General features: G+C 40.7%; 2 protein-coding genes across 5 annotated transcripts in view; both read left to right on the top strand.

The window, feature by feature from the left end:
• Positions 1–1,872: 1,872 nt before the first annotated feature.
• LOC131105067 (myelin basic protein-like) lies at positions 1,873–17,391 on the top strand. Its single transcript, XM_058052799.1, has 4 exons — positions 1,873–2,091; positions 7,629–7,687; positions 9,010–9,097; positions 17,093–17,391. The coding sequence occupies exons 2-4, from the start codon at positions 7,643–7,645 to the stop codon at positions 17,389–17,391; spliced, it is 432 nt and encodes a 143-aa protein (XP_057908782.1). The 5' UTR covers positions 1,873–2,091; positions 7,629–7,642.
• Positions 17,363–18,694, top strand: part of LOC131105068 (myelin basic protein-like) — a 13,405-nt gene continuing 12,073 nt past the window's right edge. For 2 of the 4 annotated variants that reach the window (XM_058052800.1, XM_058052801.1), the window contains exon 1: positions 17,363–17,639. In XM_058052800.1, coding sequence (XP_057908783.1) covers positions 17,520–17,639 — 120 coding nt within the window. In that variant the 5' untranslated portion in view covers positions 17,363–17,519. The remainder of the gene's footprint in view (positions 17,640–18,694) is intronic. The other 2 variants (XM_058052802.1, XM_058052803.1) reach the window with 1 other exon arrangement.

Below are 18,694 nucleotides of genomic sequence, written 5' to 3'. Positions count from 1 at the left end.
ATCTATAGACTTTCGCTGCATCCGCCATCTGTGCACATTACATCCCCAAATTTTAAGACTGCAACACCGCAAGCATCAAAGGATTAACTCAGTGTATATGTTTTGCTTATTCTTTGGTATTTCTCAGCTTTTTTGGCAAGATTTTAACTCAAAAAGGCACCTATGCATGCGACGGCTTCTCACGAGTTACGTCTCATGCAGCACCGTGATGGAAAACAATGAAAACCAGGACAAATCCTCTGGAAGACATCCTGCATGGTACCTGTACCAAAGAACCAAAGACCCCATGCACACCCCAAGGACCCTATAGGTGCTACAGGCTGGTGGCTCCAACATCCCATCTCATGAAGACCATGGAGTGGTTAGTCCGACGCCATTATCTTCCTCCTCGCTCACTTGGAGTCACCTGGAATCTCTGTTAAGGTCCTCTTTCTGGATCTCAGTGCTTTCAACACCACAAGTTCGGACATCCTGAGGGACAAGCTGGAATGTTCAGGGGTGGACCATCACCTCATACACTGGATTGTGGACTACCTCACAAAAAAACCTTGTTGACCCCTAATATAGCAATATAACCAGTAGTAAATTTAAACATATACACTGCATATATGGAGGTGATCGGTTTGCATGTTCTCCCCGTGCGTTAAGCAATCTTTCTCCAAAGCAACATATGAGTTCCGGTTTTCTATAACAAAAATATGATGACAACTTCCTCAGGCAAAGATCAACACTCTTAATCACAGATATTTTTTCACTAGAGTATGAGATATGTGATAATCTATAAAAACTTCAGGCGTATTACCATGAATTTACATGTTAATGTATGTATCTCTGTTGAAATCTGCCCAGGCTTCAGGCTAATGAGGTATTGCTTTATAGCTGACGATATTCAGCTATTTTATTAGCCAGGGGCTCATCCATAAGGTGAATCATCACATTGTTGTTCCTGTTGGCATTTTCGTCCTCCCACAAGGCCCTATCTGTAGCCTCCAACACCATCAGGAGCGCTGAGTCAGGGTCTCTTGGTCCGCCGTCCAACCGGATACGATGTTATGTCATGTCACTTGTGTGCAAAGCACTGTATGACCACTTTGTTTTGAACTGTGCTTTGTGAAATAATTTAGCCTGGTACCGTATTAGACAAAATACATTTATTTTGAAGGATCATTGAAGTGAGAAGAACACATCAGTGGACATGCTGTACTTGTAAATGCATGTGTCAAAATTGCGTACTTCACTGACACCAGCAAATAGCAACATTAGCACTGAAATATACATATGCAGTGGTATGAAAATGTTTGGGCACTGCTGATAATTTTCAATATTTTCCTTTATAAATAATAATAATCACTAGTTGTGATAAGTTCAATCTCCAGCTGAGTCCGACTCAATACAGCCTGCTAACCCTACTAAACTTGCTTCATAGAGTACCCCCCATTGACCCTAGTTCCAAAACACCTGCTTCCACTCAGGTAATCATACCCGGGGGAAGAGGGCGTGGTTAAAATGGGGTGTGGCTTCCACAGGGAACAAGGAAGTGCAGCAGCAACATATCATTTCTTCTTGTACAGCATTTGCAGTTGTACTTTCGCTATCCACATGAGTACAAACAAACTAGTACTTAACATAGTTATTGTGGTTAGTATTATTAGTTGGTGTGCATTAAAGACAATATGGGCATTTTAATGTAATATCCAAGACAACGAATGCGAAAAACACGTTTCAGGTATTGTAGACTCGAGTCATTTTATGCGTCCGTGAATAAATATGCAGCCCACACCCCCGCCTCACGACGTACAGTATTATCACGCAAAAAAAAGAACATGCACCAACGTGTTTTAGCCTTCATTTCTTCCCTCCGCTCTGCATTCCGCCCCACCCCTCGCAAACATCATCACTACCAGCGTACCTAAAATCAGGAAGCACTGACACGCCGCTGATTTCTTTTCCTCGTTTTGTTTTCACCCACATTTGTTTTCATGACATCAACATCGAGACAAAACAGTGAAAGGTGGACATATTCCACGCCGACGACCACCGACTGACAGCGAGATTCAGCTGTGGATGCAATTGATGGTCTAACCGTGGACGGTATGTATATGCACACGATCCTGTTCACATGTCCTGTAAACAAGTATGTTATGGCAACAAACAGCTTGATAACTACACGCAAACGCGATCTAATCGTATAATGTCCATATGCTTTGATTGCGTCATGACCAGAAGTGTGTTGTGGACGGCATTAAACACGTCATCCACCCTCGCCTTGTTTACAACGCTCTGCATATGTAGCGTTTCGCAACAAAAACACATTTTGTTTTTGTCTAAGTCTCTTAAACCATGCTCTGTTTTTGTTGTTATTAATATTACAGTTTCCTAATTTGTCCCCACATTAACTCACACACAAATACTACTACAACTAGAAGTGGGCGATACTATACATCTGGCATCTCTCCGATACCAAGTAAATACAGGCACAGGAGCGCCGATACCGATACTTAGTACTAGAAGTGATTTTGTGTTATCATGACTATAATCAAGACAAAGATTTAAGCCCCAAAATATTTGGAATGATTTTACACACGTTGATCAAAAGTCAATAGCACAAAATATGTAAACAAATGCAAAAACTTCCATGGGCTCTCATTGAAATCCATTGGTGTGTCGCCTCCAAAGCACAATAACTTATTCCTGGAGATTATAAACACAATAACATACATTTAAACAACTCAAGAACAAACAAAACACACAGATATTTCTGAAACTAGAAAAGAACTGAAAAATATTGATCTTGTCACGCGGGTGTCGATCCCACACTGGTATTGACCATACTGTATTGATATTTGGATCCATCCCACCTCTACTACTACTATTACTAATTACCAATAGTGACATTTCTGTTATAATACTGTTCTATTTAAGCCCACAAACAAAAGTGTTGAACTCATTTAAATGACAGTACAGTTGTCCCTTGCCACAAATTTCATTGCTTCACGCTGATGGTGTTAAAAATAAATTAAATCGTCACTGTTTATGGTTGACTCTGGCTTATTATTAGTATTAGTATTAGTATTATTAGTAACAGTGATAACTCAACATCATTGGACCAATTTCATTATCATTGGGTAATGCCGGTTTAACAGTGATTATAGGGGTGCTATTTAATGTATAGAAGGCTCTAATGTTTAAAACTCTATCTAGAAGATCATAAACAGGTTTTTTATGCTCTAACAATGAAAATATTCAATTTACATGATCACTGTCAAGTCTGGAGCCAATTAGTACTCACTTTTTCTTCCTTTCGCTGGGTTTCTTTGAGCTTTTTGCATCACAAGTACATGTGAAAGTATTGCTCTAAGGTGTGATTTTTCACAATCTGTAGTGAAACTATGAAGATGTACTGTTGTTTTTGACATAGCAATACGCTTCATCCTGCATTGGATATATAGATGTAGATTTCATACACAATATGACAACAAAACCGAAGATAATTAGGGTGATTGTTGATTCAATGCAAAGGGGAATTTCTCAAAATGTGGTAGATACAATTTTGGTCAACCTGCTCATGCACCTAGTTAGAATAGACTTTTAAGCTCTTTTTTTAAACCGTGAGAACAAGTGTGGTGCAATATTATTCGGACCACAAAATATTTTTGTGTCTAAACTAGGCAATTAGTTTCAGTAGAGCAAATGCAGCATTGATACTATAAATCCCAAAATGCACAACAGTAGCTGATGTGTTGACCTTTAACTTCTTGCAGCAGTATTCATAGTTTACAGCCAGTGTTCATTGGTTTAAAGCTGTAAGTATTCCTGCCAGTGAGTTCATCTATGGTGTTATTGAGTGGTGTGGTGAAACGTTTTGCTTTGTGGGAAATGTTATTTGCATGTTGTGATTGTTATTTCTATGCAGCGTCTAAAAATAAGTATTTTACATCCACGTGGCCGCAGCCCAAAACGTCCCCTTGCCAGGGAACGCTAAGCAAATGCTTGGCTTTGAGACAGTGCATGTAATCCTCACCTTTTTAGTAGATGAGGGATTTTGCTTTTTGAAGCCATCCAATGTCACGCTGTGTGAAACACGATAAGCACACATAACTTAGATATCCTGATAGTCTAAAGGTTGATTTTAAAACAAATTGGTTGTCCTTCCAGAGACCGAATTGTGGAACTGCAAGGGATTACTGACACGCAAGGAAGGATGCCAGAATTCTCAGCTTAACCTTCACATAGTTTTAGTAGGCAAAGACTCTGTTTGCTTGTGAAAACTTAGCTGCAAGACTGTAGGAATGCATTCCTTTGAAATTCATAGGATTTGCCTCAGCACAGCCAGGAGATAAACATTCCTTTCTCTTTGCGTTCACACTAATTGATAACGTATTGATAGCGTATTAAAACTTCATTTTTATCAAAGATCCCAAAAGTGAGTCAGGATGTGAACACGCTGCACAGGTGATTCATTGCACATGAGGCAACTTTCATCATTTCTTCCTCCCCCGTGTGTGACTCTTCTTGGTCAACAGGCTGAGTCACATTACCTGCCGTGAACAGCCCCAGTGCAGCTACGTAATTGGGTTTTTGTTGTTTTGTTGTTTGGCCTGAGGCTTGGAACTGCCACTCAGCTTGGGGGAACCGTACTTCCTGTGGTCTACAGCAGCTTGTAGTGTGTCAGATGCTCTCAGCAGATGGTAACATTTCAGTGTTTTCTTTCCAGATCCATGTGGAGATGTTGGAACTTGTCTTATTAGACAGCAAACCCCATCTGACTGTACGTCCCCATTGAATTGTATTAGATGTATTCCTGACGCATAAGACACGAGGACTGGGAGAAATGTGAGGTGCCCAAGCAAATAATGCTTAAATTAACAGTGCATAATCTGACAGTTTCATTTTTAACCCATAGAGGCATGTGTGCTATACAAATTTTCTGCTTGTTCTTGTAAGTTTACAATAAAAGGACATTAATATTCTGTAACATAAATGTCAAAATTAACAGCTACAAACGCTGAAATCAATGAAATCCATTACCTTTGATACAACTCATGATGCATAAAGCAGTTTTGTGAGATGTGCTGAAGTACTGCATTTTGTCATGTATAATTTACATAGTAGAAACTTTTGAGTAGGGGTGTCCTGAACAAAAAGATAAATGACAGGGCACAAGTGGGCCCACCTGAAGGCCTGTCACACTTCCGCCAGTTGTCACCCGGAAGTCACCTTTTACAGATGTTATTCACTCCTTTAATGCCGGGACATCTCCAACTGGTGGAGCAGTGGCAGGGACGATGCCCAACGGAGATTCGAACCCAGATCTTCCCAATCTCCTGACTGTGTGGCCAACATGCTAACCACTCGGCCTACACTGAAAGATGCCCAAGATTATTTAGTATAATGAACTCATCAGCCCGTCACCAAATTTCTTTTGTGTTCCACCTTTCCCTTGCACACTGTCTCGGAGTTATGTCCATAGCAGTCTAGAAATGGAGTCAGTAATGAAACCTCCATGACACATCATAAATCTGCCCTATATACAAAAATAATGGTGGCTGCGGTCCACATTATATTTTTCCATGCCATTGACAAATCCAGTCATTAGTAGTATTTAAATGCAAATTGACAAGCTGCAATGGTTAAACATATGCTCCCATAAAGAGGCCAATAGAGAGCTTTCTGTATTCCAGGCCATGCTTATTGCTAGAAAATACTCTCACTTTGCGGACAGATGTTGACTTTAGAACTCAAATCCTTTTGAGCTTTCACTGGCAGATAGGCGACTACTACTGTACTTTTTCATTGCTCTCTTTGGCCTTCATCCAAAGTTCACACACACGCACACACAAACTGTGTTACATAATTGATGGAGACTAAAGGAAACATAATAAAAAAGGTGCCTGTTGTACCTTGTTGTCATAAGGTAACATGTTTTGTGTATTCTCTTTTTCTCTAAAATGGCAAATAATCATGTTAGGTGTGCTGTTAATCTTGTTCTGAAAAATATTGAACATGGCATAATCCTCAGCGACAAAAGGTGCAAGCAAGCTTTGTTGGTCGCAGTGATGATGTTTTCATGCCCGGGTGTCCTCGATGTTGTACTTACTGTTGGGTAATCCATTCTCCCTTTTGTATACACTATGAAATGTCATCTAATCTTGATAAAAAGATGCATGCTGTTCAATTTATTTCATCCTCACAAGCCAAATCACTGAAAGGAACAAATGTACGGCCTTGGGAGGCAGATGGATCTGCGAGATGAGACGTCATTTTCGAAAATCATCCATCCACACTTTAAACCGATTTCCTCGTGGTAATTGAGCACCCTTAAGTTAGCATCAGCATCTTGTTTGCACCCCCAGTTTGCTCTTATGTTGTACTCTCACTAGGCCAGGCATGACAGATTTGCCTAGTGTGAGGGCACTGACCTGCTACTAAGTACTCCACACCTTTGGTGCAATTGGAATAAGTGGGCTATGGCATAGCACGATTCCATGCTCATGCGCAACGTAGCCAAGTCAAAGAATTACTTTTAATTGAATCGCTTCTTGCAAGTTCTTATTGATAATTGAAACAAATCAGAATCATAGTCGAAAAGCTTTTCTCCAAATGAGCAATCTCATCACGTTCTAATTTTGTACTAAAAAGTTAATCCAAAAAGAAACTTTCAACACAGATTCGACAGTGGGTAACACTTGCAGTTAAATTGGGGAAAAGAGGTCTTTCCTGTTGCATGTTTTTAACACTTCCCCTATGGCTTCTTAAATTACAGGACTTTGTGTGAGGGAGAGGAAAAAGTGTTTGCTCGTTTGAGAAGCACTGCTGCAGAATTTTAATTGTTGGCTTTTATCACACATCCCCGCTGATCTACAGCCCTTTCTGTTTTTCTCACTAGATTATGCAACAGTCTTTTCTGGCTAGTCTGAATTTTTGCAAGATCACAGCTCTGATTGTGTAACATTGCAGAATGAAACTGATGGTGAGGCTAACACAGTTCCTGTGACTGACGTCTGTCTTGAAGTTGCCCTAAAGAGGCAAACCTCAGGCAGAAGTGGTTGGAGTTGCAGATATGGGTCTGTTTTGTGAACATGGGTGCAGCTGGATTATCCACCAAACCTGTGCTGAAGCCCGATGTCCTTTTTAACGTTTCTTGCTCATATCGAAGAGTCAGAAGCGGCGGCTGTCAGTGACCTAACTGTGTTTATTTTGTGAGACTTTGAGTACATGGGAAAAAAAAAACCCATGCACACATGGAGATAATGCAAACTTCACAGAGAGCGGTGCCTTAAAGAAATCCTAACCAGTCACGGAAGAGAGAAACTGCCATTTAAAACAGACTAGCGCATCATCTACTACAGAGAACCTAATCAGAATCAAAGATGTTGACAAAGAAGCTACTACTCATTTACATTCAGTGTTTTACACCACATCACATGTTAATCAAACTGTATTAGGAATGGATATGGTCACCAAAGAGGTTTTTAAAATTACATTTCCATGATTGGAGTATTCACTTGCACTTGCTACTGTTTATTATGACTGTGGTGATAGTGCTTAAATCAGGAGAAACTGACAGACACAATTTACTGTTTATGAACTGCTGTCTTTAACTTATCATTCATATTTTCCCACTGCAGCCTCTGTCAACAGCATGGGCCAGCGTCTAGGAAAGAGGGAGTCACCGACAGACAACAAGGTACAAGTCCCTCGAGGCGCTCTCGTGTCTCTGTGTTTGAGCATTTCTATATCAGTATGAGGATTGCCTTTTATTATTTGGAGTTTGGACTGACTGTAGACAGTAGTGATGGTAAACCTGATTCCTTTTAATGACTTTAGTTTTTATGAGTCACTCATTAAAGTGAACGAAGTACTCTGATCACTCGAGTCGGGTGTGAAAGCATGCATGCGCAAAAAAAACTAAACCTAATACTAAGATTCCCGTATAAACGCACTATGTTGCAATGATACACTTGGATGTGGCATATCTGCACCCTAAACAAATACAAGAACATGGGCCAAACGTAAAGATTTTAAAGAAGCCTGGCACTGCTGTCAGAGTGGCTTGCCGAAGCGCAGTGTGTATGCTGATAGATAAAACTAATTATAATCTCTTGTTTTCTATACAGTTTTCTGGAATTGATTAATTAGATTTACATCATTTTCATATGGGAATTGTTTTTTTTTACAATTTCTATGCCTGTATTTCTATATACAGGTACAAATTGTCATCATTACCTTGCTCAGAGATGACAAGATAAGAGGAGAGGAGTCAGTTTAGATGGCAGGAGTAATTGACATGCATAATCATCATGGAACTGCCCTCCTGTTCGTCTTGACATGTGCAAGGGTCAGATGATGCTTTAATGTTTCCAGCACACCACGTACTGTCAACCCTGCTCTATTTAATAGGTAGGAAGGTGGGATATGATGCTGAAAGCCACACAACTGCACTCTGCCCATGGTAAAAAAAAATTGCCCTCCCAGTGCTTCTGCGTGCCTTCAAAATCAGGGTGTGATGTTATTGAAGTAATTACTGTAATCATATCATTTTTAATGCACAACATATCCTAATAGTTGGTTCAGCAATTGTCAATTAGGGAGGTCTCCATAGACTTTTTTTGTGTATTGATTTTTTTATAGCCTTGCCAATCCGATCTAAATTCGGGGAACTTCATTTCACTTCTCATCTATCACTGTTTTGGTTTGCTATATGATATATTTAACTGAAATTGCTGATCCAAACAACCAGGGATTTATGTCGGAAAATCTTGAAAATAATAATAATAATAATCCAGGTTGTATGCAATATTTCAGCATTACTTTGCATCTACTTGTACATGTACTTGTGTCAAGGTCAACCTGTTGCATCCCAACACAAGGACGTTATACAGTATAGTTAAGGTTTCTCTATTATGCTGAACAAATGAATGGGTGTCACTTTTTCTAACAGTCGAGCTGACTCTGCACTGTTGCCATAGCAACTCACCTACCCAACCTGTTTTTGATTCCCTGTTTAAGGCCTTATCATCACCACCTGACGCCAAAGAGGGGACAAGTCCAGTGGGTCCAACAGCAACAGAACCTGAAACACAAGATGAAGTCTTTGGTAAGAGGTTAAACAACACTTGTTTGCATTTGCATCAACCCAATGCTGTTATAGTTAAGCCAAATCAAGCATTTAAGTCGTAAGTGGTAGTGTTTCAGTATAAGAAAATATACTTGGGAAATATTGCTATCAAATAGAGCATAGCAATAGCTATTGTAATTGTGTACCATATGCAAATACTAATACTGTTTCAATCATGAAGGACAGTGACTTTGAATATCTAGGAATGCCATTTTTCAGTGGAAGCCAACCGCTCGTAAAAATAAAGGACTTTTGTAATGCTGCAACCCAGCAGATGAGGGCAGAGTTTGTTGTGCAACACATTAGGCACACATGAACATTTGTGATAGATGTACCGAGACTAGAATACAGGGCGAAAGGATATTCAGGAATAGATATAAATTGGACTTTACAGTGCAGACCCATTTCAAGATGTTCTTCACCAGATATGGTTATTTGCAGGGTATTGTAGTTTAATATTAAAACAAAAAATTTAATGTTTTGTGATAATTTTTTTTCTGCTGTCTTCATCAACTCTGAAAGATGTTGATAACAGCCGTCTCACAGTGTGAGGGAAATCTATTTGTATCAATTTCATACATTATACACACTGTCTCCAACTTACATGCAGTACCTTTTAATAAGAGAAGAGCTAGAAAAAGCATTATGCTTTGACTGCATGTGTCTCAGAGAAACACTACATATTCATGAAATTAAGGATATTTATCTGGTCGTGTATACACTGCTAGTGTATGCAGTGTAGGTGGTCCTGGTGTTATGAACGAGTTCAATTTCTCTGGGACATAAGCTGTTCACAGAACACATGAAGGACATCAAATACTAATAAAAAATAGAATACTAGATACAAGAATTAAATGAAAGTATAATTACAACAACAAAAACACTGTCGCTATTGCAGATCCTTTAAAAAGTACAATTATACTGTGGCCACCTTGCAGTTATGTGAAATAGTTTTGTCATTTCCGACAAATGTGACATGAGACTATGTGGGAGTGGGTGGAGGATGGTTATGTGCGGAGTGGACAGTTAAGTTTGCTGATGTTGGTAAGCGTGGTTGTGGACGACAGTCGCCTGCTTTGTTTTTGATGTTTTGAGCTACCACCTTCTTGTCATCCTCACCACGTCTGAGTAGCCGATACAATATGATATTTATTCTGAATGACGGTCGCAACATTCAAGTCTTGAAAATAGTTTTGAACAGAAGACCACCTGTACAACAAAATAAAGATAGAAAAGATAGAAGTGATTTAGCCAGTAGCTTACTAAAATGACACTGCGTGCAACACTGTAGACTGCCATTGCTGACAAAATCATTATTCACAACACAATCTGCGGTGGAAAAAAAAAAGCTCAACGGGTATGTGCTAAATAAGTACTGTACCGTACTGTGTATGTATAGATCTGGGCAATTTGTCTCGGCTGTGTGCCATTTGTGTCAAATCAGGTCCCCCAGTTAATAAAGCATTGATTGATTATAAAACGAACGCAGTCAGTCAGTGGAGCATGGTGATGCTCGCTATGGGATTTTGAAGACTGGTCAATATCTTGGTATTGGTATGGTTGAATATGTGGATGCTGACCAACCAAAGATTGTGGAGGCTTGCGTTAGTGATCAGGCCTCTGTGTGCAGTGGCAACATCTGTCGTGTTGATTTCATGGATATTAACGCTAAAGCGAGGGTTTGTCTGATTGACTTGTTTTTAGCATTGATCTGGATGGAAAAGACTGAAATGGCCCATACTAGCAAACAATACTTACAATACAATACTATGCTGCATTATTATTTAGGTTACTGCAGGGATTCTGCTAGGATGTTTTTGAAGCTGAATGGGAGGGTGCACAGCTTGTGGCTGTGGCGCTTCCAAAATCTTTAGATTGGTGCAGCATTTGGGGCTGAACACTTGGTAGGGTGTGGTCCCAACCTGCTGTACTTGCAATTATGGGCAAAATTTGGGGATGAGTTCCGCCTCAATATGGATTTGGGAGCATGTGGACACAATGTAGCACTTTTAGTGCGGGAGGAACTTTCATTGTGTGCAGGTCTGCGTTGATGTGTGACATGTGAGCGTTTGTGCCATGCTTGAAACTTGAAAGACTAGAAATAAATGCACTGTGAAATATAAAAGGTGAGTTTTGGATACCAGCATTTTGTTCATGTTCTGGTAAAACAAGCGTATTGCCTTTGAATGAGCTGGGTGTGTTACGGCTTCAGGGATGTAATGATTCAACCTTTAACCTTTTGGTCAGTATCATTTCTCGTTATCCCAGACACCATGTAAACTGAGTTGACTGCACTTAGTACGAGCATGATCAGTGTAACTGACGTAAATACCCCATTTGCTTACTCACTTTGTAACTTGACTTACTTTGAGGGAGTATTACTAAAATGAGTGCACCAATGTGGAACCTATTTTGTTCCATTAGGACAATATAGAAGCAAGCAAAAATAAATTTTAACTCATATTGGGCTTTTAACTCATATTTGACTTAGAATTAGTCCAACGTTATTGGATTGTCTATTGGTGGAGCGGTCATCAGCAGGCGTCATGACTCGCCCCAGACTGTTAAGTGTCTGGGGGATGTCTTCTTGCTGAACTTCCTGTTTGTGCTGCTTTACCACTGAAAGGTAAACATCGCCATGAGCTATGTGGCTGATAAAAGCCCATTATGGCTCCATTACCTGGTCCAGCCTGCAGCAGGCATCCACTCAACGAAGCAGACCCCCTCTGTCTGTCCGCCTGTTCCAGGCTGACTCAGTGCGGCTCACCTTTTCTCCATTAAACCAGGTAGAAATGAGGACAAATAAGGAAATAGCAATACTGTATAACAAGGATGGAGACGTCAGTCTTGCTTGAAAAGACAATACATTGTCTAATTTGTAATGGTCAACTCATCAGAAATAGACTCAATTCCCATGTCCATGTTATCATGTGGCACCTTATGTAAACCTAAGCTCTGGGACATGTAGTGTAGTGTAGAGTGCTTTGTAAGTAAGGAGAAGGATTTTTTTAAATTCACTTCAGTGCAGCAAAGCTGGTACATGAGAAATATAATCACTTTGCCTTGCTCTGGTTTGTATGCATGCAGCAGCATTTGGACCAGCTAAAGGGCCTTCACAGACTTGGTTGAGCAACCTAGTTACAAAGCATGGACTAATCAGCGAGCATCAGGAAATGTTTTGGACCATTTCATAGACAACCACAGACATTAATGCTGAAACACACCCCCAAAAGGCTTTTTTGAGATTAAATAGGATGATTAGTTTGCATCATTTCTCTTGTTTTATCCACTTGGTGCTTCCATGTGAGTCCACCGACTCTGAAAGAGTGAGGCACAATACTGACGTGATTGGGTAAGGCTTGGTGCAGGTTTGCGACCAAACCTCCCAGCCTCTCTCATTATTACTATTCATAATATTCATAATAATAATTATTATTCAGTAGAGAAGTCAATGAATAAGCCACATTAACTAGTCATGAAAATGCATCCTTCCTTTTGAAATGACATTTCGGTGTGGTGAATATGTATTATCCTGGAGTACTTTGGAATGAAAGGTCGGTGGTGTTGCTGTCTGTATCCACGGAGAGGCTCTTCATTTCACCCCCACACTCTGCCTTAATTTGTCATTGTTTCTATTTATAACATATTTATTGTTTTCTATAAAACATTTAGCTGGGAAAAAAAGACAGCTAAAGAGATAGAATTTTTCTTGGCAAACACAGTAAGTAATAATTTAAAAGAAGATTTCTATAGAGAGATACTGTATTGGAAACTCCTTAGCCCGTCTATGATGATCAGTAGTAGTCGTTCTACCCATAATGATCAACGGTGGAAACATGACGGTAGATTTTATTTATCCCTTTCAATTATCGTTTATATGTATCTATATTAGAGTTGGGCGATATGGACCTTGGCATATGTCACAATATTTTTGGATGTATCACAATATGACAGAAAGAACGTCCTGTCACAGCTGAAAGTGTATATAGGACAGTACGTTGAAGTCATGTTGCACATTTGTCTCACAAACATGTCGTGGTTCAGTTATTTGTCTCCATGGTAGAGTCAGACACAGACTGACACAAGCCCAAGCAGTGGCATCATGTAGCTCCTCCTTCCCTGTCAAAGACGCTGATTGTTATAGGGAAGCATGCATCACTGTACCAGTGTCCTTTGCTTTGACACCATTGTTCACATTCACTCTTTTTTTTTTCTAACCTCGCTCTCTCGCTTCTGATCTCTTCCACTCACTGTCAGATTTTTCACTGGATCCACAGTATGGGCTTCGGTTGATGGAAAATTGCAGCAGCATGGGGATGTTTTTTTTCTTCCATTTGCCCCAAATGCACCCCTGATTATGCGGATGTCCGCATCCCCCCGCTGCTGGCAGCTTTTCCGGATTACATTTTATGTGGCAACACGCACTCTCTAGATGCATTCTGTGTTGTGTTGTGTTGTGTTGTGTTGCCTCTCTCCCACACTGTTAGATGATGTGTGTCTATGTGACCCTAAGTTCAGAGGCCACGTAATCAGGTCTTGACCATCTGGCACCGCAATCATTCCCAAGTGTGCTCATGTTTGTGTGTCTGTGTGCATGTCAGTTTAGGTTTTGGCTTTCAGAGTTCAACAGAAGAGAGAGTGATCGGAACCAAAGAAAGCACAACCTTTACAACTACATCCCAGTAATTAAACACAAATGTCAGAATCATCTGATGAGAGAAAGACATTGGAGTTTCTATGGTTTCAAGAAATGGATTATATTGTGTAACCACACTAAATCATTACCTTCATGAGCGGTCTCCCACATTTGAGAGTAACATGTCACATATTGGGCTGCACGGCGGAAAGTGGTGATTGCAGGCCTCACAGCTAGGAGACGCGAGTTCAATTCCACCCTCGGCCATCTCTGCGTGGGTTTTCTCTGGGTACTCCGGTTTACTCCCATATTTCAAAAACATGCTAGGTTAATTTGCGACTTTGTCTATATGTGCCCCGTGATTGGCTGGCGACCAGTCCAGGGTGTACCCCACCTCTCAGCTGGGATAGGCTCCAGCACCCTCGTGAGGATAAGCAGTAGAAAATGAATGAATGACACATATTGGTTCTTTTTTACATCTTAAGTACTGTATAGGTCACAACCGGTCATACTAGCTCCTAGGGCAGGTCGGCATGCAATAAAACACAATAAAACAAATAATGGAATACCAAATTATGTTGATTAATTAGCTAATAGATTAATCATTGTTTCATTGATGAATTGTTGCAGCTCTAGTCACTTAGCTAAGTAGAAGTGTTTTCAGCCTGGATTTGAACATCGTCAAAATAGGGCCTGTCTCACATTTTCTGGAACTGTTCTAGCCATATTAACTGAAACACAGCCTCACCGTGTAGATCTGACCCTTAGCACCAGCAGGAGACCACTCCCTGAGGTTCTCAGAACCCAAGGTGGTTCATATGTACTTTGGGTCAAGACCATGACACGACTTGGACACAAGCAGAGCTGTTTTAAAAATCCATTCTCTGAGCAACAGGAAGTCAGTGCAGAGACCTGAGCACTGGGTTAATATGGTCTTGTTTTCTGGTCAGGACTCGAGCAGCAGCATTTTGGATGTACTGCAGATGTTTTCCAACTCTGTTTCCCTAGATTTCTAACCTGACTATCAGTCAGCTATATCAATATTAAGTGCATGTTTCACCTTGAACCCACACCCTTCACTGTCTGAATTCACTATTCACATGAAAGGTCAAGAGTCAATGATGTCGCCCATGCTGGCAGTCCTATCACTGGCTGTCTAAAGTACTGAATGCAGTATGGGTTTTCAGAGACAGTGAGATCCCTTATCTTGCATTGTGGGTGCTTTAGTTCCACCATGAATGCAGCAGGAGGGCGATTTTTTGCCGCTGTGGAGGAGGTTTTGATCTAAAGCCACATACTGCAGTTCTGGAGAGGAATGCTTCCCGTTTTTCAGTCCCACAGAAGTCCTTGTTGTTCTCCCTGATGCTTGGCTTCCTATCCCATCACATTGAGGAAGAGGAAGAAAACTGATGAGATTTGGGGCCTACTCTCTGCATACCTATTTGGATGTCGATCATTCTCCTTTTGTTCACTGAATATTCCACTTGACCTGACCGGAGAGGCTGTTTATGGTCTCGGAACCTCGGCAATACATTGTACACACTTTAAACATAAACTACTGTTAGTTTCTTCAATTAATTCAAATGTTAGAACCTAAAAGTTGATCATTTTTTGCATGAAAACTTGTGAAGTTTAGCGTTAGAACTGACTAATGGATGGGTTGGTATATTAATAAAGACTTGGTATATTAATAAAGACTGCACTCTCACAAGGCACATGACAAAAAGTTGGAAGGCAATGCTTTATGTGGTGAGATTTTGACTTGTGGTAGCTGGTGCATGCATTCATCTTATGATGGTGAGCTGGAGCCTATCCCATCTGATTTAAGCCAAGGGCACACCACATTGGGCACACCCTAGACTGATCTATCATCTTGTATAAAGTGATGGACCAGAACTTGATGTTTTTCTCATTGGGAAAAAAGAAACATTTTTAGTACAAGTCCTATTTTTGTGATAAAAATCTAAGAACGGAGACAGCATGCACATAACCTGTTGTATTACGACTAAGCTGAGGAATTCCCAAATCCTAATCACATAATCCTGCATGAATACCCTCCAAGAATGGAGCAGCCAGTGTCACTAGCCTTGTAGCTCTTTGCTCCCAAATCAGATAAGTGTCACCAGAATCCATATTTATAGGAGTTATTTTAGTGACACAAGACTCTTTGTGTCATTGTAATAACCATTCTGCACTGACAAAGGACCATTGTTTCCGCCAATTTTAGCATGCATATTGTCGAGTGTAGCGCTACACCATTCCTCTCCACTACAGTGTGTATATTGTTCAGGTGGCAGGAATGCACTGGATGTCCTCTGTCGTAGGAGATGCTTAGCAAAGCTACATTTGGAAGGCACAGCCTTTATTGTATGCTTGAGGAGAAATTTTAATATTTACACATAGATGCACGATATGATCCAATGAACACTCTAAATGGGAGATGTCGCAGTAATGGGACTGTGTAATCAGCACCAGCTCCCGGGCTTTCCAATAATACATTTTAAAAATGTTTTTAAAGAATGACCCTTGGCTCGGGCCTTTTGTGTGTGGAGTTTTGTGGTTTCGATCACACTTTCCTCCCCAAAAAGCTTTTTAGTGAACACTACAGATTGCCTGTCGCTTTAAATGTGAGTGCTAAAAGCTTTTGTCAGCCCTGTGTGTACCTCATTTGGGATACATTCTGCCATTCTATGTGACCACGAACAGGATATTTAGTGACACTAACTAGAATGTCCATCATTAGAGCACAGCCAAACTGTGCAAAGGAGCGTGGAGCATTGTGTTTGTTCTTCAGCCTTCCTGAGTTTACTGAGTATGACAGACAAGCAGTGGCATTATAACGTTGGCAATGTGAGGTTCCAATGATGCCACAGTAAATTGTTTGTGTGTTTTATTCTGATCCGATTCACAATTTAATGTGTTTTTCTTCCAGTTTTGTAGACATCACTGTACTTGTACGACTATTTACTGTGTTTGTCCAATACCGAATGGGAAATTAAATATACAGTGCAAGTGGTTGGCATAAGGTGAATTTAAAGATGTACAACTTTTTCCATGTACACAAAAGGCCAATTTCAAAATTGTTGATCAATCTGTTTAAATGTGTTGAGTAGACAGGATGAGAGATTTTTTTGACAAGGCTTTAATTGCTCACCTCCCCATGGTGTCTTGTTGATCAGAGATGGTTCATTCCAGTTCAAATGCTGATGCTTTCAGGACCTCTAACATAGCAGCAGGAAGGGTGGTGTCTCATCAAAGGATCTCATTGTGTGACTGCACTATGCTGTGTGCCATGCAGGCCCGAGCCCATACATGACCCTGTTGTTGTTTCTGCGCAGGAACGGGTGAGACAGATACCAAACAGAACAATGGCTGCATCTCGGAGAAGCCAGCGGTGACTGACTCCACGGGCGCTGAGAGCCCCCACTCTCTCTGGACCCCCGCCAGCACAGCTGACCCTGACGCTGCCACACCGCGCCCCCACCTGGTCCGCCTCTTCTCCCGAGATGCCCCGGGCCGGGAAGACAACACCTTCAAAGACCGACCCTCCGAATCGGATGAGCTGCAGACTATCCAGGAGCACAACGGAGCAGCTTCAGAGTGCGGGTCGGAGAGCCCCGAACAGGACCTAGACTAGGCTAGCCTTTCCTCCCTCCCTCTCCTCTGTAGGCTTGCTTCCATCCTCCGCTGTTTGCTCTCTGGCTCCAAGGAGAGACGTCATCCCCATTTTTAACCAATATACCACCGACTACGACTACCACAAGCATGGCATCCGCAAGCAGCTCTGCACAGGCCGCCTTTGGGCTGGGCCGCAGGAAGAAGAACCCCGGTGTTCTGGATCAGATTGGGAAATTCTTTGGCGGGGACAAGAAGAAGAAGAGTAAGGTGAGGAGGCAGGGAGAGTTATCTGTTCAAGTATCTGTTCTTTCTACCCATTCTCTTCCAGAACCAATTTTTACTTCCCACGCTTTAACAATGTTCAAATGGTTTGGTGCAAAAAAAAATTCACATTTCGGTTCATAATATTTGGTCCTTTCAATGGATTGAAAATCATCTGAAAGATACTGCTTTTGGCTGGGGGTTATTTTGCATTTGCTGTATTATTATTATTATTATTATTATTATTATTGTTATTACAAAGAGGTCGTGATTTTTAATCATTTATGGATATGTTTCTATATTGTGTTTTTGTTGAATGGTACTGGTGTGATTCAGTTTGGTTGAATTGAGTTAATATTGCACATGTCATTGCAATGCATCTGTTTGTTTAAACAGTTCATCTGTTGAACTGGTTTTAAAGGTAAACTGCACTTTGGGGGGAATTTTGCTTATCATCCACAATCTTTATGTGAGGCATGAATACACACGTTGTTATTTCCTGTTTTTATTATTATTATTATTATTATTATTACATCGTTATGCCAAAGAACTATATTACTGGGGTAGTGACACCACGCCGCACCACATTGGCTCGCTACTAACCAGCGAGGAACCATCAGCCGCTACCAAAAGCTACCTTTTTCCTTGTTAGCTACATTTTGGAGCTGCTGCTGTGTATTTATTTTTGTTTTGAAAAAGTTATCACCAGGTGTAGCGTCTGTTTCTATGACGCTATGTGAAAGCAATGTGCCCAAGAAGGAAGTTAGGGGAATCTTTAAATAACTAAAGTATGACAGAATATTGTAACTATTTCCTCTTATCATGAATGTTATAGCATTTATATAAAACCATAAATGGATGTTGGAGATTTTTTTTTAATTGCGGTCTTTTGTAGGCGGAATAGGTGTGTCCCATTACGTGCATTAATGAGCTGCCTCTTTTTATTTGTTTGATGAGAATGCAGAGAAGAGAGAAATGTGTGTGTTCATGTTTCACACATGGATTGTGGGTGATGAACAAAATGTCCAAAAAAAGTGCAGTTTTCCTTTTAAGAACCAACA

This window comes from Doryrhamphus excisus, chromosome 17, assembly GCF_030265055.1.
Source record: "Doryrhamphus excisus isolate RoL2022-K1 chromosome 17, RoL_Dexc_1.0, whole genome shotgun sequence".
NCBI lineage: Eukaryota > Metazoa > Chordata > Actinopteri > Syngnathiformes > Syngnathidae > Doryrhamphus > Doryrhamphus excisus.
The sequence above is the reverse complement of the archived record's forward strand: the minus strand, read 5'-3'. Positions and strand labels throughout refer to the sequence as shown.